General features: G+C 49.6%; 1 protein-coding gene across 3 annotated transcripts in view; it reads left to right on the top strand.

The window, feature by feature from the left end:
• Positions 1-20619, top strand: part of LOC147097981 (pleckstrin homology domain-containing family A member 2-like) — a 148936-nt gene that overhangs the window by 63635 nt on the left and 64682 nt on the right. For all 3 annotated transcript variants that reach the window (XM_085971172.1, XM_085971174.1, XM_085971173.1), the window contains exons 3-4: positions 3656-3712; positions 12690-12738. In XM_085971172.1, the coding sequence (XP_085827298.1) occupies positions 3656-3712; positions 12690-12738 (106 nt within the window). The remainder of the gene's footprint in view (positions 1-3655; positions 3713-12689; positions 12739-20619) is intronic.

Consider the following 20619-nt stretch of genomic DNA (forward strand, 5'->3'; position numbering starts at 1 on the left):
CATTTGGCCCGAGAGGTCCGTGCCGGTGTTTATGCTCCACACCAGCCTCCTCCCACCCTTCTTCATCTCACCCCATCAACATAACCTTCTATTCATTCCTCCTTTATGTGTTTATCTAGCTTCCCCTTAAATGCATCTATACTATTCGCCTCAACCACTCCCTGTGGTAGCGAGTTCCACATTCTCACCACTCTCTGGGTAAAGAAGTTTCTCCTGACTTCCCTATTTGATTTATTAGTGACTATCTTATATTGATGGCCCCTCGTTCTGGTCTCCCCCACGGCCCCTAGTTCTGGTCTCCCCCACAAGTGGAACCATCTTCTCTATGCCTGCCCTATCAAATCCGTTCATAATCTTAAAGACATCAACAGGTCACCCTACAGTCTACTCTTTTCCAGAGAAAGAGCCCCAGCCTGTTCAATCTTTCCTGATAGGTACAACCTCTCAGTTCTGGTATCATTCTAGTAAATCTTTTTTTGCACCTTCTCTAGTGCCTCTATATCCTTTTTTATAATATGGAGACCAGAACTGTGCCCAGTACTCCAAGTGTGGACTAACCAAGGTTCGATACAACTAACACAACTTCACTACTTTTCAGTTCTACCCCTCTGGAGTCAGTGCATCTGGCTGGGCTTGGGGGCTGAGCAAAAGATTGGCACCCCATCTACCACCTTAAACATTCACTCCCTCCACCACCGGCACACCGTGGCTGCAGTGTGTACCATCTATAAGATGCACTGCAGCAACTCGCCAAGGCTTCTTCGGCAGCACCTCCCAAACCCGCAACCTCTACCACCTAGAAGAACAAGGGCAGCAGACGCATGGGAACACCACCACTTCCAAGTTTCTCTCTAAGTCACACACCATCCTGACTTAGAAATATATCGCCGATCCTTCATCGTCGCTGGGTCAAAATCCTGGAACTCCCTCCCTAACAGCACTGTGGGAGTACCATCACCACACGGACTGCAGCGGTTCAAGAAGGCGGCTCACCACCACCTTCTCGCGGGCAATTAGGGATGGGCAATAAATGCTGGCCTTGCCAGCGACGCCCACATCCCATAAACGAATAAATTAAGTCAGAAAATGATTACTATTGGCAGGTACTGCTGCATACTGAGCCAATAAGGGCCTTGTCAGGGTCTGACAGCTCCCGATTGGCCAGTCTGAACATATGTTTCCGTTTAAGTCATTAGAGCTTCTCCAGTACACATGTGGGCCAACTTCAATGTGATGGCTTTCTAAATAGAGCCATTGAATGCACAAACAAGGAAATTATGCTAAACCTTTACAAATTACCTGAGCTGGGGTGTTGTGTCCAATTCTGGGCACCACAATTTAGGAAGGATGTCAAGGCCCTGGATAGGGTACAGAGGATGTTTAGCAGGTTGATACCAGGGATGAGGGGCTTCAGTTATGTGGCGAGACTGGAGAAGCTGGGATTGTTCTCCTTACAGCAGAGAAGGTCAAGTGGAGACCGAATAGAGGTGATCAAAATTATGAGGTGTTTTGATAGAGCACATAGGGAGAATCTATTTGCTCTGGCAAGTGGGTCGGTAACCAGAGGTCACAGATTTAAAATAAATAATTGGCAACAGAACAAGAGGGGAATTTTTTTCACACAGAGGGCTGTTAAGATCTGGAACGCCCGACCTGAAAGGGTGGCGGAAGCCGATTCTATGGGAACTTTCAAAAGGCACTTGAAGAGGGCTCATTCGCAGGGTTAGGGGGAAAAAGCTGGGGAGTGGGACTGAATTGGACTCGAGGAGCCGGCACAGGCACGACGGGCCGAATAGCCTCCTTCTGTGCTGCAAGATTCGAAGAAAGCGGAGGCACAAAATGACATTAAAATTTAGCACCAATTCATTACATACGGCTGCAAACGTCTCTTTAAACCAGAACTGGGTGGGGTAGTTTGCACAGGAAATGCTCCCCACAGCTCTTCCTGCTCCTTTAACCAAAGGCCCGCCCCTTATTCCTTTTTAATTGAGGGCTTATATTTGTGCCCTTTGTTTTCTGATAAATTAATTATTGCAAAAAAAACCACAGTTTCAACAGGTGGTGTACTGACAGCACAAGGTCATACGTCGTGCACACTGGTTTCTCTGATAAACACCAACCCACACGGGGCAAAAACTGAAGTGCGCTGTTGATTTGGCTTGCGCATCTCGCATAAGTGTGGGGTAAAGAAGGAAAGACTTGCATTTTATATGGCGCCTTTCGCATTCTTGGGACATCCCAAAGCGCTTCACGGTCAGCTAAGTACTGTTGAAGTTGCAGTCACGGCTGTAATGAGTAAATGTTGGGCTAAGGAAACCTTTCAGTGGATTGCAGCAAGTTAATCACAACAAATAAAGCACGCGATTACACAGTCATGTTCACCTCGAGGCTAGGAATCTACCTTTGAGCGTATCACGCCAGTGCTGCAATCAAATGAGTTACTTTCGGCGATGGGATGGGGCAATTTTAACCCTACCCGCTCAGCAGACACCTGGCGGGCGGGCGGTTAAAATCGCCCCTGGTTCTTAACCTGTCCGAAAGCCGCCATGATCGCAACATCTGCAATTTTAACCCGCTCTCCTGAGCAGGCAGCAAGGACACCCGCCCGGAGCCCAACAGGGGTCCTTCTTTACATATGCCTGTTGCGGCCCGATGACATCACTGAGGCCCGACTGTAATTTTAACTCGGGCCTGAGCGGGGAATCCACCTGGAGTTAAAATTGGGGCCAAAGACCCAACCCAAAGAATAAAGCAGTCGTCCTAGGGTACATAAACTATAACCACTACAGAAGCACTGACGTTCAGTTATATTGAATTAAAACTCGAAGCTTTCCTATCGATCAGTTGCTACCCCAAACTGTTCGGTGTATCACCTATACCTGAGCAGCAGTTGGTACCCAGTCTTTCATGCGCTCCACAATTTTAAGGGAAGCTGAGAAATGCAGGCTTTTCTTTGTACCAGGCCGCGGTAGAAAAGCCCACTGCTTTTAGGATGTCAGGCAGTGGCTCAGTGGGCGGCACTCTCGCCTCTGAGTCAGAAGGTTGTGGGTTCGAGTCCCACTCCAGAGACTTGAGCACATAAAGCTAGGCTGACACTCCAGTGCAGTGCTGAGGGAGTGCTGCACTGTCAGAGGTGCCGTCTTTCAGATGAGACGTTAAACCGAGGCCCCGTCTGCTCTCTCAGGTGGACGTAAAAGATCCTGCGGCACTATTCTGAAGAAGAGCAGGGGGGAGTTATCCCCGGTGTCCTGGGGCCAATATTTATCCCTCAATCAACATCACTAAAACAGATTATCTGGTCATTATCACGTTGCTGTTTGTGGGAGCTTGCTGTGCGCAAATTGGTTTCCCACATTACAACAGTGACTACATTTCAAAAGTACTTCATTGGCTGTAAAGTGCTTGGGGATGTCCGGTGGTCATGAAAGGCGCTATAGAAATGCAAATCTTTTTATTTCTCAGGTATAAAAATCATGGAAACTTGCAGAGCAGGAGAATGTTGCACATCCTCCGATGTTTCAGTTTAGCATTATCTATTTACTGGGGCTCCTGCCTTTTAGCTTGGGTCTGCAAACCAGCTTGTTCTACATGCACCGAGTGTACATGCACAAGAATAACTGTCTAATAATCTCCTTTTTGTTTTGGTTTCTTTCAGAATCTTCCACCTGGAACCCAATGTGTAGGCAGTCTGCAGTTACCCTACATCTCCAAGGTATTCTATCTATCTAGTGTTTGCAGGGAAATTTCCATATTGCATTCGGTGTGAAATAATACCTGCCTTCAAGGGAGAGAAAATGAAATGGGGCGGAGAATTATTTGGGCTGATTCCCCAATCAGATGTTGTCGGTGAGGAGTTTTTTTTATTCATTCATGGGATGTGGGCATCGCCGGCAAGGCCAGCATTTATTGCCCATCCCTAATTGCCCTTGAGAAGGTGGTGGTGAGCCGCCTTCTTGAACCGCTGCAGTCCGTGTGGGGAAGGTGCTCCCACAGTGCTGGTAGGGAGGGAGTTCCAGGATTTTGGCCCAGCGACGATGAAGGAACGGCCGATATACTTCTAAGTCAGGATGGTGGGTGACTTGGAGGCGAACTTGGAGGTGGTGGTGTTCCCATGCACCTGCTGCCCTTGTCCTTCTAGGTGGAAGAGGTCGCGGGTTTGGGAGGTGCTGCCGAAGAAGCCTTGGCGAGTTGCTGCAGTGCATCTTGTAGATGGTACACACTGCAGCCACGGTACGCCGGTGGTGGAGGGAGTGAATGTTTAAGGTGGTGGATGGGGTGCCAATCAAGCGGGCTGCTTTGTCCTGGATGGTGTCGAGCTTCTTGAGTGTTGTTGGAGCTGCACTCATCCAGGCAAGTGGAGAGTATTCCATCACACTCCTGACTTGTGCCTTGTAGATGGTGGAAAGGCTTTGGGGAGTCAGGAGGTGAGACACTCACTGCAGAATACCCAGCCTCTGACCTGCTCTTGTTGTCACAGTATTTATGTACTACTGTACTACTTCTATTTAACCTAGCATTCAAGTTCCATCCGCCCCAACCCTGAAACATTTAAACAGTTGATTATTTATTGTCTTCTTTCTGCTGTTGTTCAATTTGGGAGACTGCACAATTATCCAAAAAAATGCCTTTAGGTTGAAAAACAGTCCCAGTATCTGATTATTCAGCTCATCAGATCCCGGAATTGTAGAGATTGACACACAGAAACTAAACTCCTTGAGCTGTTTGACTACGATGCAGGCTGTGCTCCCTTCGCTGTTTAAAAATGGAAGGCAGCAGGTGGTCAGTCGACAAAAGAGGCGAATGCCTTTTGTTCGAGAACAACAACAGTGTGCATTTATATAGCGCCTTAAACGTAGTCAAATGTCCCAAGGCGCTGCACGGGAGCGGAAATCAGACAAAAATTAACAGCGAGTCAAAGAAGGAGACATGAGGACAGGTGAAATAACAGAAAATGCTGGAAAAACTCAGCAGGCCAGGCAGCATCGGTGGAGAGAGAAACCGAGTTAACGTTTCAGGTCGATGACCCTTCGTCAGAGCTGGAAAAAAAGCAGGAAATGGAAAGCAGGTTTAGGGGCTGGGAAAAGGGGGAGGGGATGAAAGAACAAAAGGGAAGGTCAGTGATAGGATAGAAAGCAGGAGAGATTAAGAGGCGTTGAGAGACATTAAGAGATATTCAAGGCGAGAGGAGGTGGTAATGGGGCAGGTTAAGGAACAAAGGATGGCTCTAGATGAGGTGTGAATTGCGCTGGCAGAATGAAGGACAGATACTGATTGAGAGTAAAGATAGACTGCGTGCTAATAGAACCTGTTTCAAAGGTGTGTGTTAATGTGCCCAGCATGACGGACACAGATGTAATTGCGCTGGTGCTTTCGCTGTTGTGAATTGACTGCCAGGGGCAGACAGCCAGCGTTCCATGATTGCCACACAATTAGAGGGCCGTTGTAAAGTGGGATTGAGGAATGAATCACTGTCACAGGGCGAAAAAACATCAGTGCTGCTTAGGTGCCAACCGGAACCCAAACTGATGGGTTACATCATCTCTAAGAAATGTGTTTGAGCTTCAAAAGAAAAAAACAGCCCGCTTCTCCTGGGACTTTCCCTTGGTCAGCAGCTTTCCCGGTATGTCCTGGGCCAATAGGAGCGGGCTCGGAAATACATCTTATCTATTCAGAGTCCGAGAATATCAGCACTTGCTGAGAAGAGCTGCAACAACAGCCAGAAAAGTTTGCATCATTGTAAGCTTGCAGTCTTTATGGGGATGGTGCTCCCATGATGGTGTTTTGTCGGAATTTTGACTCGTAAGTTCATAAGAAATAGGAGCAGGAGTAAGGCTGAAGGGATCAAGGGATACGGGGAGAAGGCAGGGACAGGGTACTGAGTTTGGATGATCAGCCATGATCTCATTAAATGGCGGAGCAGGCTCGAGGGGCCGAATGGCCGACTCCTGCTCCTATCTTCTATGTTTCTATGAGTCGGCCATTTGGCCCCTCGAGCCTGCTCCGCCATTCAATAAGATCATGGCCGATCTTCTGCCTCAATTCCACGTTCCCGCCCGATCCCCACATCCCTTGATTCCTTTAGTATCCAAAAATCTATCGATCTCAGTCTTGAATATACTCAACGACTGAGCCTCCACAGCCCTCGGGTAGAGAATTCAAAAGAGTCACAACCCTTTGAGTGAAGACATTTCTCCTCATCTCAGGCCGACCCCTTATTCTGAGATTGTGACCCCTGGTTCTAGATTCCCCAGCCAGGGGAAACATCCTCCCTGCACCTACCCTGTCAAGCCCCTTAAGAATTTTCTATGTTTCAGTGAGATGACCTCTCGTTCATTGACCCAGCGACAATGCAGGAATAGTTATCTGTGTCCACATAAGGATGGTGTGTGACTCGGAGGTGATTGTTTATCCATGGCATCACTGCTCTTGCGCTTCTCGGTGGCTGGGGCGGGGGCGGTTTTGATTGAGCTGGATGAGTTCCTGTAGATCATGCAGCCACCGTGTTCCGGTAGTGGAGGGTGAGATATTGAGTCCGGTGACGGAGCTACCGATCAAGCAGACTGCTCTGTCCTGAATGAGGTTGAATTTTCAATGTTCTAGCTGCACCCATCCGGGCGAGGGATGAGTATTCCATCGCATTCTTGTGCCTGGTGGATGGTGGCGAGGCTGTGTGGAGGCGGGCCACTCATCGCAGCGTATCCAGCCTCAGGCCTGCTCTTGTTGGCGTGGTGTTCGTATGGTTGATCCAGCTAAGCTTCGGATCAGTGGTGACCTCCACCCCCCCCTCCCCTCGATGCTACAGTAGGGGGATTTGCCAATGTTGGTGCTATCGAAGATCAAGGTGGAGGTGGCTGGGCCTTTTCTGGTTCTAGACAGTCGGGGCCAGCACTTATGCGACACGAATGTTACTTCCCACTTGCCAGCTAGATGTTGTCCAGGTCCTGCTGTATGGGCTGCTTCTTTAGCGGAGGAGCTGCTCATGTATGGAGTGGTCAGCTGGTGCGGCATCTTCTGCTTTCTGCGGACAAAAGAATGTGGTGGGCATCCCAGGTATTCACCGGTAAGTGATTGACTGGGTTTCAGAGTTAATTGTTAACGTGGGCTACACTAACCCATGCCTGAGAAAATAAATCTGCAGTTTTCGGTCCGTAAGGCACTCGGTCTACTCGTGGAAACTGTAGCCTAGTCGTGAAAATAAGAAAGGTGTTGGGCAAAAGCTTGACCTGTAACACCCATATCCTAAGGGATTTGTTTCCCACTAAGTACAGGATGAAGACCAGGTGAATAGTTCGCTCTTTGGAGAAAATGGCTTCATAAGAAATAGGAGCTGGAGTAGGCCATTCGGCCCCTCGAGCCTGCTCCACCATTCAATAAGGTCCTGACTGATCTTCTACCTCATCTCCACATTCCTGCACTATCCCCATATCCCTTGATTCCCTTAATATCCAAAATTCTATTGATCTCTGACTTGAATATACTCAACGACTGAGCCTCCACAGCCCTCTGGGGTAGAGAATTCCAAAGATTCACCACCCTTTGAGTGAAGAAATTTCTCCTCATCTCAGTCCTAAATGGCCAACCCCTTATTCTGAGACTGTGACCCCTGGTTCTAGACTCGCCAGCCAGGAGAAACATCCTCCCTGCATCTACCCTGTCAAGCCCTGTAAGAATGTTGTATGTTTCAATGAGATCTCCTCTCATTCTTCCAAACTCCAGAGAATATAGGCCTAGTCTACCCAATCTCTCCTCATAGGACAATCCCCCCAATCCCAGGAAGCAGTCTGGTGAACCTTCGTTGCACTCCCTCTATGGCAAGTATATCCTTCCTTAGGTAAGGAGACCAAAACTGTACACAATACACCAGGTGTCGTCTCACCCAGGGCCCTATATAATTACAGTACGACATCTTTACTCATACTCAAATCCTCTTGTAATAAGGCCAACATACCATTTGAGTTTCCCACTCAAAGTGTGGCTTTTGACACCACTTTCTGACTTCCCGACCCCCCCACCATTTGAGAAGCAGTCACATCAACAAGCAGATTTTTGGCATGCTTACCTCACGGTTCCAGTGCTTGACTCTCTGTGAGAGGGCTGCTGGGAAATACGGCCTACAGAGTGGGCTGATGGGTAGTGGTGCGCTGTATCCTGCAGATTGCAACCGGGAAATAAGAGGCAGATACGAAAATGACGGGCTGGAAATACTGGTCCATCGTGCCAGGAGCATTATGACTAGATACTTCCCCCTGTCCCTGCCACCTCCCCCACAGCCAGGTAGTACGCTGGGACAGCCCAGAAAAACTGGAAAAACGCCCAGGGACAATAAAACTCTGGAAAATTTCTCTCCGAGCCCCTCAGGTGATTGAAACCAGTCCAGGAGATCACACTGAGACGTGCGTACGTTAACCGATGTTCCCTTTAATTTTGGGGGGGATGTGCGGCCCCTTTAGCAGGCTGCGCGGCCTCTTCAAATTCCCGCCCATGCGCGTTTTTTCCTGTTACAAAGCCAGACAGCAGCCTACGCAGGAGCCCCAGACAGCTGCGTGGCCCTCACAGCTTAAAGGGAACATTGCCGCTAACTGTTAATCCACTTACCTTCTATATGGTGCGACCTCTGCCCCAGCCCAAAATCAGCTCCCTCTTGAAGGCATACAGAGAGTCAGCACACACTGCCCGCATCCCAGCGGCTCACAACCCTCTTGGGAAAGAAGAATCGCCTAATATGTAACCCATTCCAACTTTGGCGCAGTTCAAAAGCATAGTTCCCTGATCCTCCCCAATCTGTCAACCTGAAATAATCGATCAGCAAGCCCTCGGAGAGGGTACAGAGGAGGTTTACCAGGATGATACCAGGGATGAGGGACTTCAGTTATGTGGAGAGATTGGAGAAGTTGGGATTGTTCTCCTTGGAGCAGAGAAGGTTAAGGGGAGACATAATCGAGGTGTTCAAAATTACGAGCGGTTTTGATAGAGCAAGTCGGGAGAAACTGTTTCCTCTGGCAAGTGGGTCGGTGACCAGAGGTCATAGATTTAAAATAATTGGCAAAAGAACAAGAGGGGAAATGATGAGAAATTTCTTCACACAGAGGGTAAGAAATGTCTTCAGACAGAGAGAAGTTAAGACCTGGAACGCACTACCTGAAAGGGTGGTGGAATCCGATTCCGCGGGAACGTTCAAAAGGCAATTGGAGATGTGCTTGAAGAGGACTCGATTGCAGGGCAATGGGGAAGAAGCTGGGGTGTGCGACTGAATTGGACGGCTCTGTCCTGACGGGCTGAATGGCCTCCTCCTGTGCTGTAAGATTTTACGATTCTATGATCAATAGGCATGCAATCCAGTCCGTTCATTATTTATTTTATAAGCAGCAACAGACCATTGCACACTGAAACGCTAATAAATCAATAGGTTCAGGACAATTGTAAAATGAAGAGTTTCCGTTGATAACTCTCCATTAGTTTCCAACATTATTAAACCCTGCATATTTGTGTCTTGGGCTAACTCAGTTCTTTCCAATCTCCCTGATTTGTTTGCCCCTATTATTAATATGTCCTTGTCTGTGTTTCAATCCTTTGTGAAATGACTCAGTTCCAGGCCTCTCCGCTATTGTGAAACGGGTTGTTAGAGGGTGTGTGTGCGCAGCAATGATTGACGCTCCCTCCAATTTTCCCTTCCTCTAAGAAGTACTGTCGCTGAAATCTCCAGCTGAGATGGGGGAAGCTCTGGGTTGAACCAGAGTTTCATTAGAATCATAGAATAGTACAGCACTGAAGGAGGCCATTCGGCCCATCGAGTCTGCGCCGGCTCTTTCGAAGAGCAATCCAGTTAGTCCCACTTCCCCGCTCTTTCCCCAGATCTCTGCACATTTTTCTCCTTCAAGTATTTATCCAATTCCCTTTTGAAGGCTACTATTGAATCTGTCTCCACCGCCCTATCAGGCAGCGCGTTCCAAATCCTAACCACTCGTTGCATAGAAAAGTTTTTCCTCCTGTCGCCTCTGGTTCTTTTGCCAATCACCTTAAATCTGTGTCCTCTGGTTGTCGACCCTTCTGCCACTGGAAACAGTTTCTCTTTATTGACTCTATCTAAACCCTTCTCTACCACAGAAGGCAGTAGAGGCCAATTCATTAAATATATTGAAGAAGGAGTTGGATATATTTCTTAAGGCTAAAGGGATATGGGGAGAAGGCAGGGACCGGGTACTGAATTTGGATGATCAGCCATAATCTCATTGAATGGTGGAGCAGGCTCGAGGGGCCGAATGGCCTACTCCCGCTCCTATCTTCTATGTTTCTATATGATTTTAAACACCTCTTTCAAATCTCCTCTTAGTCTTCTCTGCTCCAAGGAGAACAAGCCCAGCTTCTCTAGTCTATCCACATAACTGTAATCCCACATCCCTGGAACCATTCTTTTATATGACTTTGATGCTGTTTTGCCCTTTTTAATAATGGCTATAGCCTTGTAATAACCTCACCTCACACTCATAAGTAACAAGTACTTGGAAGTATGCGAGAACAGGCATGTTTTTCAAAGCCATTTACACACACATTTAGAAGGGCTGTTTTTCTCTAACTAATTGCAGGGTATAAATTGTGTGTCAGTGGTTAAACTTGGCGCACAGTGCAAGTGTAGGTCACTGTTTCACAAGAGGAAGATTTCAGCAATCCGGATTAGAAGGTGCTTCCAGTTTGTGTTAGTCAATACATTTTGCCATGTATGAAGATTGAGCAGGTAATACAGAAACCAGCTGCATGCACGCAAGAGAAGTTCAGTGCTGGGCTCTGGAAGTGCAGTAGCTGCTGCCCATTTTCTTTAAGTGTGTGTGTGTGAGAACATGGTTCCTCTTATTGGTTTTGGTCTTCCCCAGCCGCCCCCTCCCCCCACACCATCACAATGTAACCTCTTCCGTCGGGTACGGTAGCATAGTGTCACTGGACTCATAATCCAGAGGCCTAGACTAAATGATCCAGAGTTCAAATCCCACCACGGCAACTGGGGAATTTAAATTCAGTTACTTAAATAAATCTGGAATAAAGTGCTAGTGCCAGTAATGGTGACCATGAAACTACAGGAAACTTTGGTTTATCCGGAGGTTGTATGTCCGGAAACCTCGATCCACCGGCAGAAATCGGGAGCCGTTTTGTTAGGTTTTTTTTCTTCTCGTGGCTTTTTTTTTCAACAGTCAGGCTCTGCAAAGTCTCTCTGAAGCTGTTGCTAAGCTACAGAGATGCTTCCAAGGTACGGCCGACTGTTTAGAAGCTGTTGCTAAGCAACAGGGTTTGTTGCCAGACACGGAGCTGCAAATCTCAGTATGCTTCAACATTAACGCTGGTTTGTCCGGCAGTTTTGATAGATCGGCAACAGCTCGGTCCCGTCGGTGCCGGATATCACAAAGTTTCCTGCATTGGATTGTCATAAAAACCCATCTGGTTCACTAATGTCCTTTAGGGAAGGAAATCTACCACCCTTACCCGGTCTGGCCTATATGTGACTCCAGACCCACAGCAATGTGGTTGACTCCTAACTGCTCTCTGAAATGGCGGCTCACCACCACCTTAGGGTTAGGGATGGGCAATAAATGCTGGCCTTGCCGGCGACGCCCATGTCCCATGAACAAATTTTAAAAAAGTCGAGGAGAAGGGCTGGAGAATTATACAATGCCATTGTGCGGCCAGTGCTGGGCCTTGAAGGAAACCAGCCCTTCGTGTGGGGAAATGCCAGGTCTCTTGGCACCTTTCCCTGGGGAAAGAGCAGGGAGAGTGGGACTAACTGGATTGCCCTTCGAAAGAGCCGGCGCAGATTCGATGGGCTGAATGGCTTCCTTCTGTGCGGGACTATTCTATGAAACTCTGGTTCAAACCAGAGCTTCCCCCATCTCAGCTGGAGATTTCAGAGACAGTACTTCTTGTATTGTTAACGCTCACTGAGAACAAATGTGAGATTGGTCTCAGTTTGTTGTGTGGAGATGAAAAAATAAGGCACAAACTCAGCGACTAATGTGATTTTGATGAATTTAAATGAAGCCCTCACGGAAAAGCATGTTTCAAACTGAATGGTTCAAAATGAGACGGAAGGCAGCCTAGAAAAAGCTATTTTCAGTACCTGTCTCATCCATAATATATCTCTAGAACATCGACATCTTCCCGCTTGGAGCTTTCATTCTTCTCAGCTTTCAGCTTCTAATAGCAAGTCAGCTTTCAGCTTGCAATCATCCAAATAATCATTACATGTCATCCAGCTATCCCTGTTGCAGTGCAGTGCTTCCAGGCTTTATGATGGGAAACCTCATTGAAAGAAAGAACTTGCCTTTCAGGATGTCCCAAAGCGCTTTATAGCCAATGAAGTATGTTTTGAAGTGATCCCTGTCGTAATGTAGGAAACACGGCCGCCAACGGAATTCCCCACTGGGGCACGGTGGCATCGGCGGGAAGCACTGACTGGAAAACCAAGGGCTTGTAGCCCCGGATCTTCTGTCCATTGTATGGGCCCATGATTGCCTGGCCAGAGCTCCCTCCGAGTGCTGCTCCACACTCGGGGGAGCACCAGATGGTGGCGGGGGGTGGGGAATCAGCCCGTGTGTCTCAGAACCTCTATTCCGCTGTTGTTCGTTGTAAACCCATGAAGTACTGTTGAACAAGTGGACGTTCAGTCAGAACGTTTCTCATCTTAACTTTTATTTGGTTTTCAGGTCAGTGAAGCCACTGCAAAGCAGAAACCAAAGGCGGAATTTTGCTTTGGTAAGTGTTTAAGTTTGATGTGGATATTTACGTATTAACACTGTGCACCTTTAGTCATCCTTGGACTCGCTTAAGCCTCATTCTCCGGTATAATTGGGCGCTGTACATGGTCAGTACAAAACCATACCGGCACGGGCTCGACGGGCCGAATGGCTTCCTTCTGTGCTGCAAACATTCTATGATTTGATGGTTTAAGTCCTTTCTACTCTCAAAGTTGAGGAACGCATCCCCAAGTTTTCAAACAGCAGTCATGTCCAACGTGGTAGAGAGGTCCTGATATTGTGATGGACAAGCTTAGAGATCAGAAAAACTGCCCTGTTGAGAAATATTTTTCATAAGAACATAAGAAATAAAAGCAGGAGTGGGCCATATGGCCCCTCGAGCCTGCTCCGCCATTCAATAAGATCACGGCTGATCATTGACCTCAACTCCACTTTCCCGCCCGATCCCCGTATCACTTGATTCCCTTAGTGTCCAAAAATCTGTCGATCGCTGCCTTGAATATACTCAACGACTGAGCATCTACAGCCCACTGGGGCAGAGAATTCCAAAGATTCACAACCCTCTGAGTGAAGAAATTTCTCCTCATCTCAGTCTGAAAAGACCGACCCCTCATCCTGAGACTATGCCCCCTAGTTCTAGACTCTCCAGCCAGGGGAAACAACCTCTCGGCATCTACCCTGTCAATCCCCCTCAAAATCTTATACTTTTCAATGCGATCACCTCTCATTCTACTAAACTCCAGAGAGTATCGGCCCAGTCTACTCAATCTCTCCTCATAGGACAGCCCTCTCATCCCAGGAATCAATCTAGTGAATCTTCGTTGCATCGCCTCCAAGGCAAGTATATCCTTCCTTAGCTAGGGAGACCAAAACTGTGCACAGTACTCCAGGTGTGGTCTCACCAAGGCCCTGTACAATTGTAGCAAGACTTCCTTACTCTTATACTCCAACCCCCTTGCAATAAATCTTCAGCAAACTTGGATACATTGCACTCGGTCCCCTCATCTAAGTCATTGCTGCAGATTGTAAATAGCTGAGGCCCAAGCACTGATCCTTGCGGCACCCCACTAGTCACAGCCTGCCAACCCGAAATATGCCCTCCTGCCTGAGAGGTAATTCAATTAATGCAGAGAAGCTGTGTTCAGGAATAGGCCGGCTGTGCGCTCTTCACCACTGGTCTGCGCTCTTCACCACTGGTCTGCGCTCTTCACCACTGGTCTGCGCTCTTCACCACTGAACTGGGGTTCGGTTCCTGCTGGGAACCATGGAGTGGAGGGCAGGCAGCTGAAGTCAGCCACTTGATGGGGTAAAAAATTACACCCTCCTCAGAACTGACTTCCACCGCTGGCGTATCAGTGGCTTGAAGAATCCAGCGATTCTCTTGCTGCTCCTGCACGAGTTGTTGCACGAGTATGCAAGGCAGTAGTTCGAATACTGTCCGATGCAATAACCTTTTGAAGGCCCCACTTCAAGCGAAAAATATTTTCAAACAACTTCTCTATTTCATGTTTTTGATTTGTACATCTCTTGTAGTGAGTGTCGCACAGACTCCAATCTGTTCAGCTATCACCTTGTAACCACAAGTGTTTGAATCCATCTGGTTACATGTGGCATTTCTGAGCTGCAGTCCTTGCAGTATTTGCATATAACTGTAATCAATTATTGTTATATAACAAGTGCTTATCTCTTTCGAAAGCACATGTTCGGAATCGTACCTGTCAAAGAGCTATTAAGTTTCACCAGAAGGCTTTTGGAAAAGGGCAGTTTCTGGAGTTTTTAACTCCAGCAGACATACTGCGTGATGGGGGCAGATTCGATCGCGGCTTTCAAAAGGGAATTGGATAAATACCTGAAGGAAATAAATTTGCAGGGCTACGGAGGAAGGGCGGGGGGAGTGGGACTAGCTGAAGAGCTCTTGCAGAGAGCTGGCACGGGCTGGACGGGCCGAATGGCCTCCTTCTGTGCTGCAATCCTTCTGTGATTCTATGCGTGTTGTGAGTGGGTTGCAATCTCAGTTGGTTGTGTTTATATTTCCATGTTCATAAAGGAAAAGAAAAGAAGGAACTTGCATTCTATAGCGCCTTTCACAAACTCAGCACGTCCCAAAGCGTTTTACAGCCAGTGAACTACCTTTGAAGTGTAGTCACTGTTGTAATGTGGGAAACGCGGCAGCCAATTTGCGTACAGCAAGCTCCCACAAACAGCAATATGATAATGACCAGATCATCTGTTTTTTTAGTGATGTTGATTGAGGGATAAATATTGGCCCAGGACACCGGGGAGAACTCCCCCCTGCTCTTCTTCGAAATAGTGCCGCGGAATCTTTTACGTCCACCTGAGAGAGCAGACGGGGCCTCGGTTTAATGTCTCATCCAAAAGACGGCCCCTCCGACAGTGCAGCGCTCCCTCAGTACTGCATTGGGAGTGTCAGCCTAGATTTTTGTGCTCAAGTTTCTGGAGTGGGACTTGAACCCACGACCTTCTGACTCAGAGGCGAGAGTGCTACCAACTTTTAACACATTTAACACACATAACATTGTGTAATCTCTGTTTACTGGCTCTTCCCTCCCGTCACCCCACTGCCCCACCCGACTTTCTTTTTAAAATGAAACCCGAGATGTGATTCTGTAAAATAGTGAAATCATGACCTGGAATCCCTGGATCCTGAATTAAAAATTTGGATTTCGAATTGGCCAAAAGTAAAACAGGCAGACGACTTCTCCGTCTCCATCTCTGGGGATAGGTTATTGACCAATATTCACTACAAGCCCACTGACTCCCACAGCTACCTGGACTACACTTCCTCCCACCCCGCCTCCTGTAAGGACTCTATTCCATTCTCCCAGTTTCCCCGTCTCCGCCGCATCTGCTCCGACGATGCCACCTTCCACACCAGTGCTTCCGACATGTCTTCCTTTTTCCTCAACCGAGGATTCCCTTCTACCGTGGTTGACACGGCCCTCAACCGTGTCATTTCTATCTCCCGCACTTCTGCCCTCACCCCTGCCCCTCCCTCCCGGAACCACGATAGGGTTCCCCTTGTCCTCACCTTTCACCCCACCAGCCTCCACATTCAACGGATCATCCTCCGGCATTTCCGCTACCTCCAAAGTGATCCCACCACCAGACGTATCTTCCCCTCCCCTCCCCTTTCAGCATTCCGTAGGGACCGCTCCCTCCGAGACACCCGAGTCCATTCCTCTATCACCCCCAGCACCCCTTCCCCTTCGCCTGGCACCTTCCCGTGCAAGCGCAGGAGATGTAACACCTGCCCCTATACCTCCCCCCTTCCCACTGTCCAGGGCCCCAAACACCCCTCCCAGGTGAAACAGCGATTTACTTGTACTTCTTGCAATCTAGTATACTGTATTCACTGCTCATGATGCGGTCTCCTCTACATTGGGGAGACCAAACGCAGATTGGGTGACCGCTTTGCGGAACACCTCCGTTCAGTCCGTAAGGGTGACCCCGAGCTTCCGGTCGCCTGTCACTTTAATTCACTGCACCATTCCCACTCGGACCTCACCGTCCGCGGCCTCTTGCATTGTTCCACGGAAGCTCAACGTAAACTCGAGGAACAGCACCTCATCTTCCGATTAGGCACGTTACAGCCTTCCGGACTCAATATCGAGTTCAACAATTTCAGATCATAACCTCGGCCCCTATTACATTTTTATTTATATATTTTTTTCCCCCACCCCTTTGTTTTGGGTTTTCCCTCCCACCCCCCTTTCCTCTTTTTTTTACATGGCAGCTGTCTCCCATTCTGCCAGCACATTTCACACCTAATCTGAGCCGTCTTTTGTCTCCACTAGTCCTATCATCATCTCGTCTGGTTTTGAATACCTCTTAATGTCTCTTCACTTCTTTTGTTCTCTCCCAGCCCTGCCTTTCGATCTATTTCATTTCCTTTCCAGTTTTGAAGAAGGGTTTCGACCCGAAACATCGACTCTAATTTCTCTCCACGGATGTTGCCTGGCCTGCTGAGTTTTTCCAGCATTTTCTGTTGTTAGTCCTGTTATTTAACCCGCTCGCCAGGCACAACTGGGGTACTTTAAATAATCCTGCCAACCCACTCATCGGAGCCATAAGCTCAAGTTTGTCGTCCTTTTTAAAGGGGTATTTAAAAGCCACGGAGGTACATTGTGTGGTAAACCACTTTTATCGTTCACTACCGTTACACTATGGTTATCACTGTTATATCGTTACACTATGGTTATCACTGTTTACACTGTTGTATCACTACACGAGGTCGCCTCTTGCCACGCTGTTATACCTGGGCTGACCACTGCTGACTCCGCCCATAGCTCCGCCTACTTGCCCAGGTATAAAGGTGGTCGACCGGCTGGTATTCCTCCTTGTTGGATCCGATCACCCACGAGGGTGGGCTCTGTTATTTAGCCAATAAAAACCTATAGTTACTTTCTTAACTCGTCGCTTTTCATTGGATGAATTGATAGGTATATCAATTTTATTGGCTAAATTTTAAAATGTCTAACGAACCGTCAGACCAGCCAGACGCCCAGCTACAACAGCCACAGCAGCCGGCCTGGCTGCGAGCCCTCCGACCGCCGTACCTGGATCTAAACCCACAGGCAGCAAACTCAGCCCTCGACTTCAAACACTGGCTGAGCTGTTTCGAATCCTACCTGGGAGAATCCGGCGTGCCTCAGAGATCCAAACTAAGAGTGCTGACCGCCCAAGTGAGCCCTAAAGTATTCGCACTCATACAGGACCTTACTACATACGAGGCCGCCATCAACCTGCTGAAACAGCAGTACCGGAGCCCGGTAAATTCTATGTATGCCAGACACCTCCTAAGATCCCGCCCGCAACAGCCAGGAGAGTCTGTAGATGAATTTTTACGGGCGCTACAAACACTCGGCAGGGACTGTGACTTTAAAGCGGTAACGGCTGCAGAAAATACTGAAGAGAATATCTGCGATGCCTTCGTGAAAGGCCTTCGGTCCGACTACTCACGGCAAAGACTGCTCGAATCAAAGGATCTCGACCTGAACACAGCTGCAGCCCTCGCCCGCTCCCTGGAAGTGGCCCATCGGGACCTCGAGGCGTATTCCAGGTACTGTACTGCGCGACCCTGGGACTCCGGCCCGACCCCGGCCGCAATACCCCTCGCAACGCCGCCTCCGGGACCTACCTCAGCGTCGGCGTCCCAGAACCGATCGGGACCGCCACCCCCGGTACCGGCTGCAACATCGGACCCCCGCGATCGGGCCGCCGGCTGCTTCTTCTGTGGCCAGGCGAAACACCCGAGGACGCGCTGCCCTGCGAGAAACGCGACTTGCTCCCATTGCCAGAAGAAAGGCCACTTCGCTAAGGCCTGCAGGGGGAGAGCCACAGACGCCAGCAGTGCCTCATGCGAATTGTGGGGGCGGCCATCTTTCATCCAGGCCACAGATGCCAGTATCCCCTCGTGTGAGTCGTGGGGCGGCCATCTTTGATCAAGGCAACCGACACCAGCAATGCCTCATGTGAGTTGTGGGGGCAGCCATCTTATTCAACCTCCTGGGCGCCGCCATTTTGTCCACCACAGTCGACCGCCACCTTGTTGCCAGACCCGACCACCGCCTCACCCGCAGACTACAGCAGCTCGCTCAGCCATACACTAGCCTCTGTCACACTGGACCAAGCTCGCCCGCATCACCTGTCCAAGTCCATGATGGACATCAAAGTAAACGGCCACGCCACGACCTGCCTGTTCGACAGCGGAAGCATGGAGAGTTTTATACATCCAGACACGGTGAGCCACTACTCCCTCACTGTCCGGCCAACGCGCAACCGGATCTCGATGGCATCGAGGTCCCATTCTACAGACGTCAGCGGCTACTGTATTGTGACCCTGTCGGTTAGGGGCACGGAGTATAAAAATTTTAAACTCCTCGTCCTGCCCCAGCTCTGCGCTGCCGTCCTACTAGGGCTGGACTTCCAATCCCACCTGCAAAGTGTCACTTTGGCATACGGTGGACCCCTCCCCCCACTCACAGTCGACAACCAGCAGCCTTTAAACCGCCCACCGCATACCACCTGCGGCCTATCCACCCTCAAGGTCCCGCCCCCCTCCCTGTTCGCTAACCTCACCCGCGACTGTAAACCCGTCGCCACCAAGAGCAGGCGGTACAGCGCCGGGGACAGAGCTTTTATTAGCTGTGAGGTGCAGCGTCTCCTGAAGGAGGGCATCATCGAGAGGAGCAACAGCCCCTGGCGTGCCCAGGTCGTAGTCGTTAAGACCGGCGATAAAAACCGCCTAGTCATCGACTACAGCCAAACCATAAACCGGTACACCCAGCTGGACGCATACCCCCTTCCCCGCATATCTGATATGGTCAATCAGATTGCGCCGTACCGGGTATTCTCCACCATCGACCTTAAGTCGGCCTATCACCAACTCCCTATCCGCCCTGAGGACCGCCAGTATACAGCCTTCGAGGCGAACGGCCGCCTCTACCACTTCCTTAGGGTTCCCTTCGGCGTCACCAACGGGGTTTCGGTCTTCCAAAGGGAGATGGACCGGATGGTTGACCAGAACGGGCTGCACGCCACGTTCCCCTATCTAGATAACGTCACCATCTGCGGCCGCGACCGGCAGGACCACGATGTTAATCTGGAAAGATTCCTCCGTACGGCCCAACGGCTGAACCTCACCTACAATAAGGAGAAATGTGTGTTTAACACCTCGCGCCTTGCCATCCTCGGCTGCGTAGTAGAGAACGGAGTCATCGGCCCCGACCCCGAAAGAATGCGCCCCCTCATGGAGCTTCCCCTCCCCCACTGTCCAAAGGCGCTGAAGAGAACCCTGGGGCTCTTCGCCTACTATGCCCAATGGGTGCCAAATTATGCGGACAAAGCCAGACCCCTCATGAAGTCCACCTCCTTCCCCCTGACGGCAGAAGCGTGCGCAGCCTTCTCCCTCATTAAGGGAGACATTGCTAAGGCCACAATGCACACGGTGGATGAGTCTATCCCTTTCCAAGTGGAGAGCGATGCATCCGACTTCGCCCTAGCCGCAACCCACAACCAGGAGGGGAGACCGGTGGCCTTCTTCTCAAGGACTCTCCAGGGCCCTGAGATCCGACACTCTTCGGTTGAGAAGGAGGCCCAGGCGATCGTGGAGGCTGTACGACGCTGGAGGCATTACCTGGCAGGCAAACGATTTACCCTCCTCACCGACCAGCGTTCGGTCGCTTTTATGTTTAATAACAAGCTGAGGGGCAAAATCAAGAACGACAAGATCTTGAGGTGGAGAATCGAGCTCTCCACCTATGATTATGATATCTTGTACCGGCCCGGTAAACTGAACGAACCCCCAGATGCTCTATCACGAAGTACATGCGCCAACGTGCAAACTGATAGACTGCAGACCCTCCACAATGACCTCTGCCACCCCGGGGTCACCAGACTTTACCACTTCATTAAGGCCCGCAACCTGCCATACTCCATCGGGGAGGTCAGGACCATGACCAGGAACTGTCAAACTTGTGCCGAATGCAAACCGCATTTCTTTAGGCCGGACAGAGCAAGCCTGATCAAGGCCACCCGCCCCTTCGAGCGCTTGAGCATCGATTTTAAGGGGCCCCTCCCGTCCTCTGACCGTAATGTGTACTTCCTCAACATCATTGATGAGTACTCCCGTTTCCCCTTTGCCTTCCCCTGCCCAGACATGACCAGCACCACGGTCATCAAATGCCTGAACGACCTCTTCGCCTTGTTCGGGTTCCCGAACTATATACATAGCGACCGGGGCTCCTCCTTCATGAGCGAGGAACTTCGCCAGTTCCTATTAGTGAGAGGTATCGCTGCAAGCAGGACCACCAGCTACAACCCCCGAGGGAACGGCCAGGTGGAAAGAGAGAACGCGACT

The sequence above is a fragment of the Somniosus microcephalus genome, chromosome 30 (genome assembly GCF_052327205.1).
Source record: "Somniosus microcephalus isolate GS21.2 chromosome 30, FLI_Smic_1.0, whole genome shotgun sequence".
NCBI classification, from domain to species: Eukaryota; Metazoa; Chordata; class Chondrichthyes; order Squaliformes; family Somniosidae; genus Somniosus; species Somniosus microcephalus.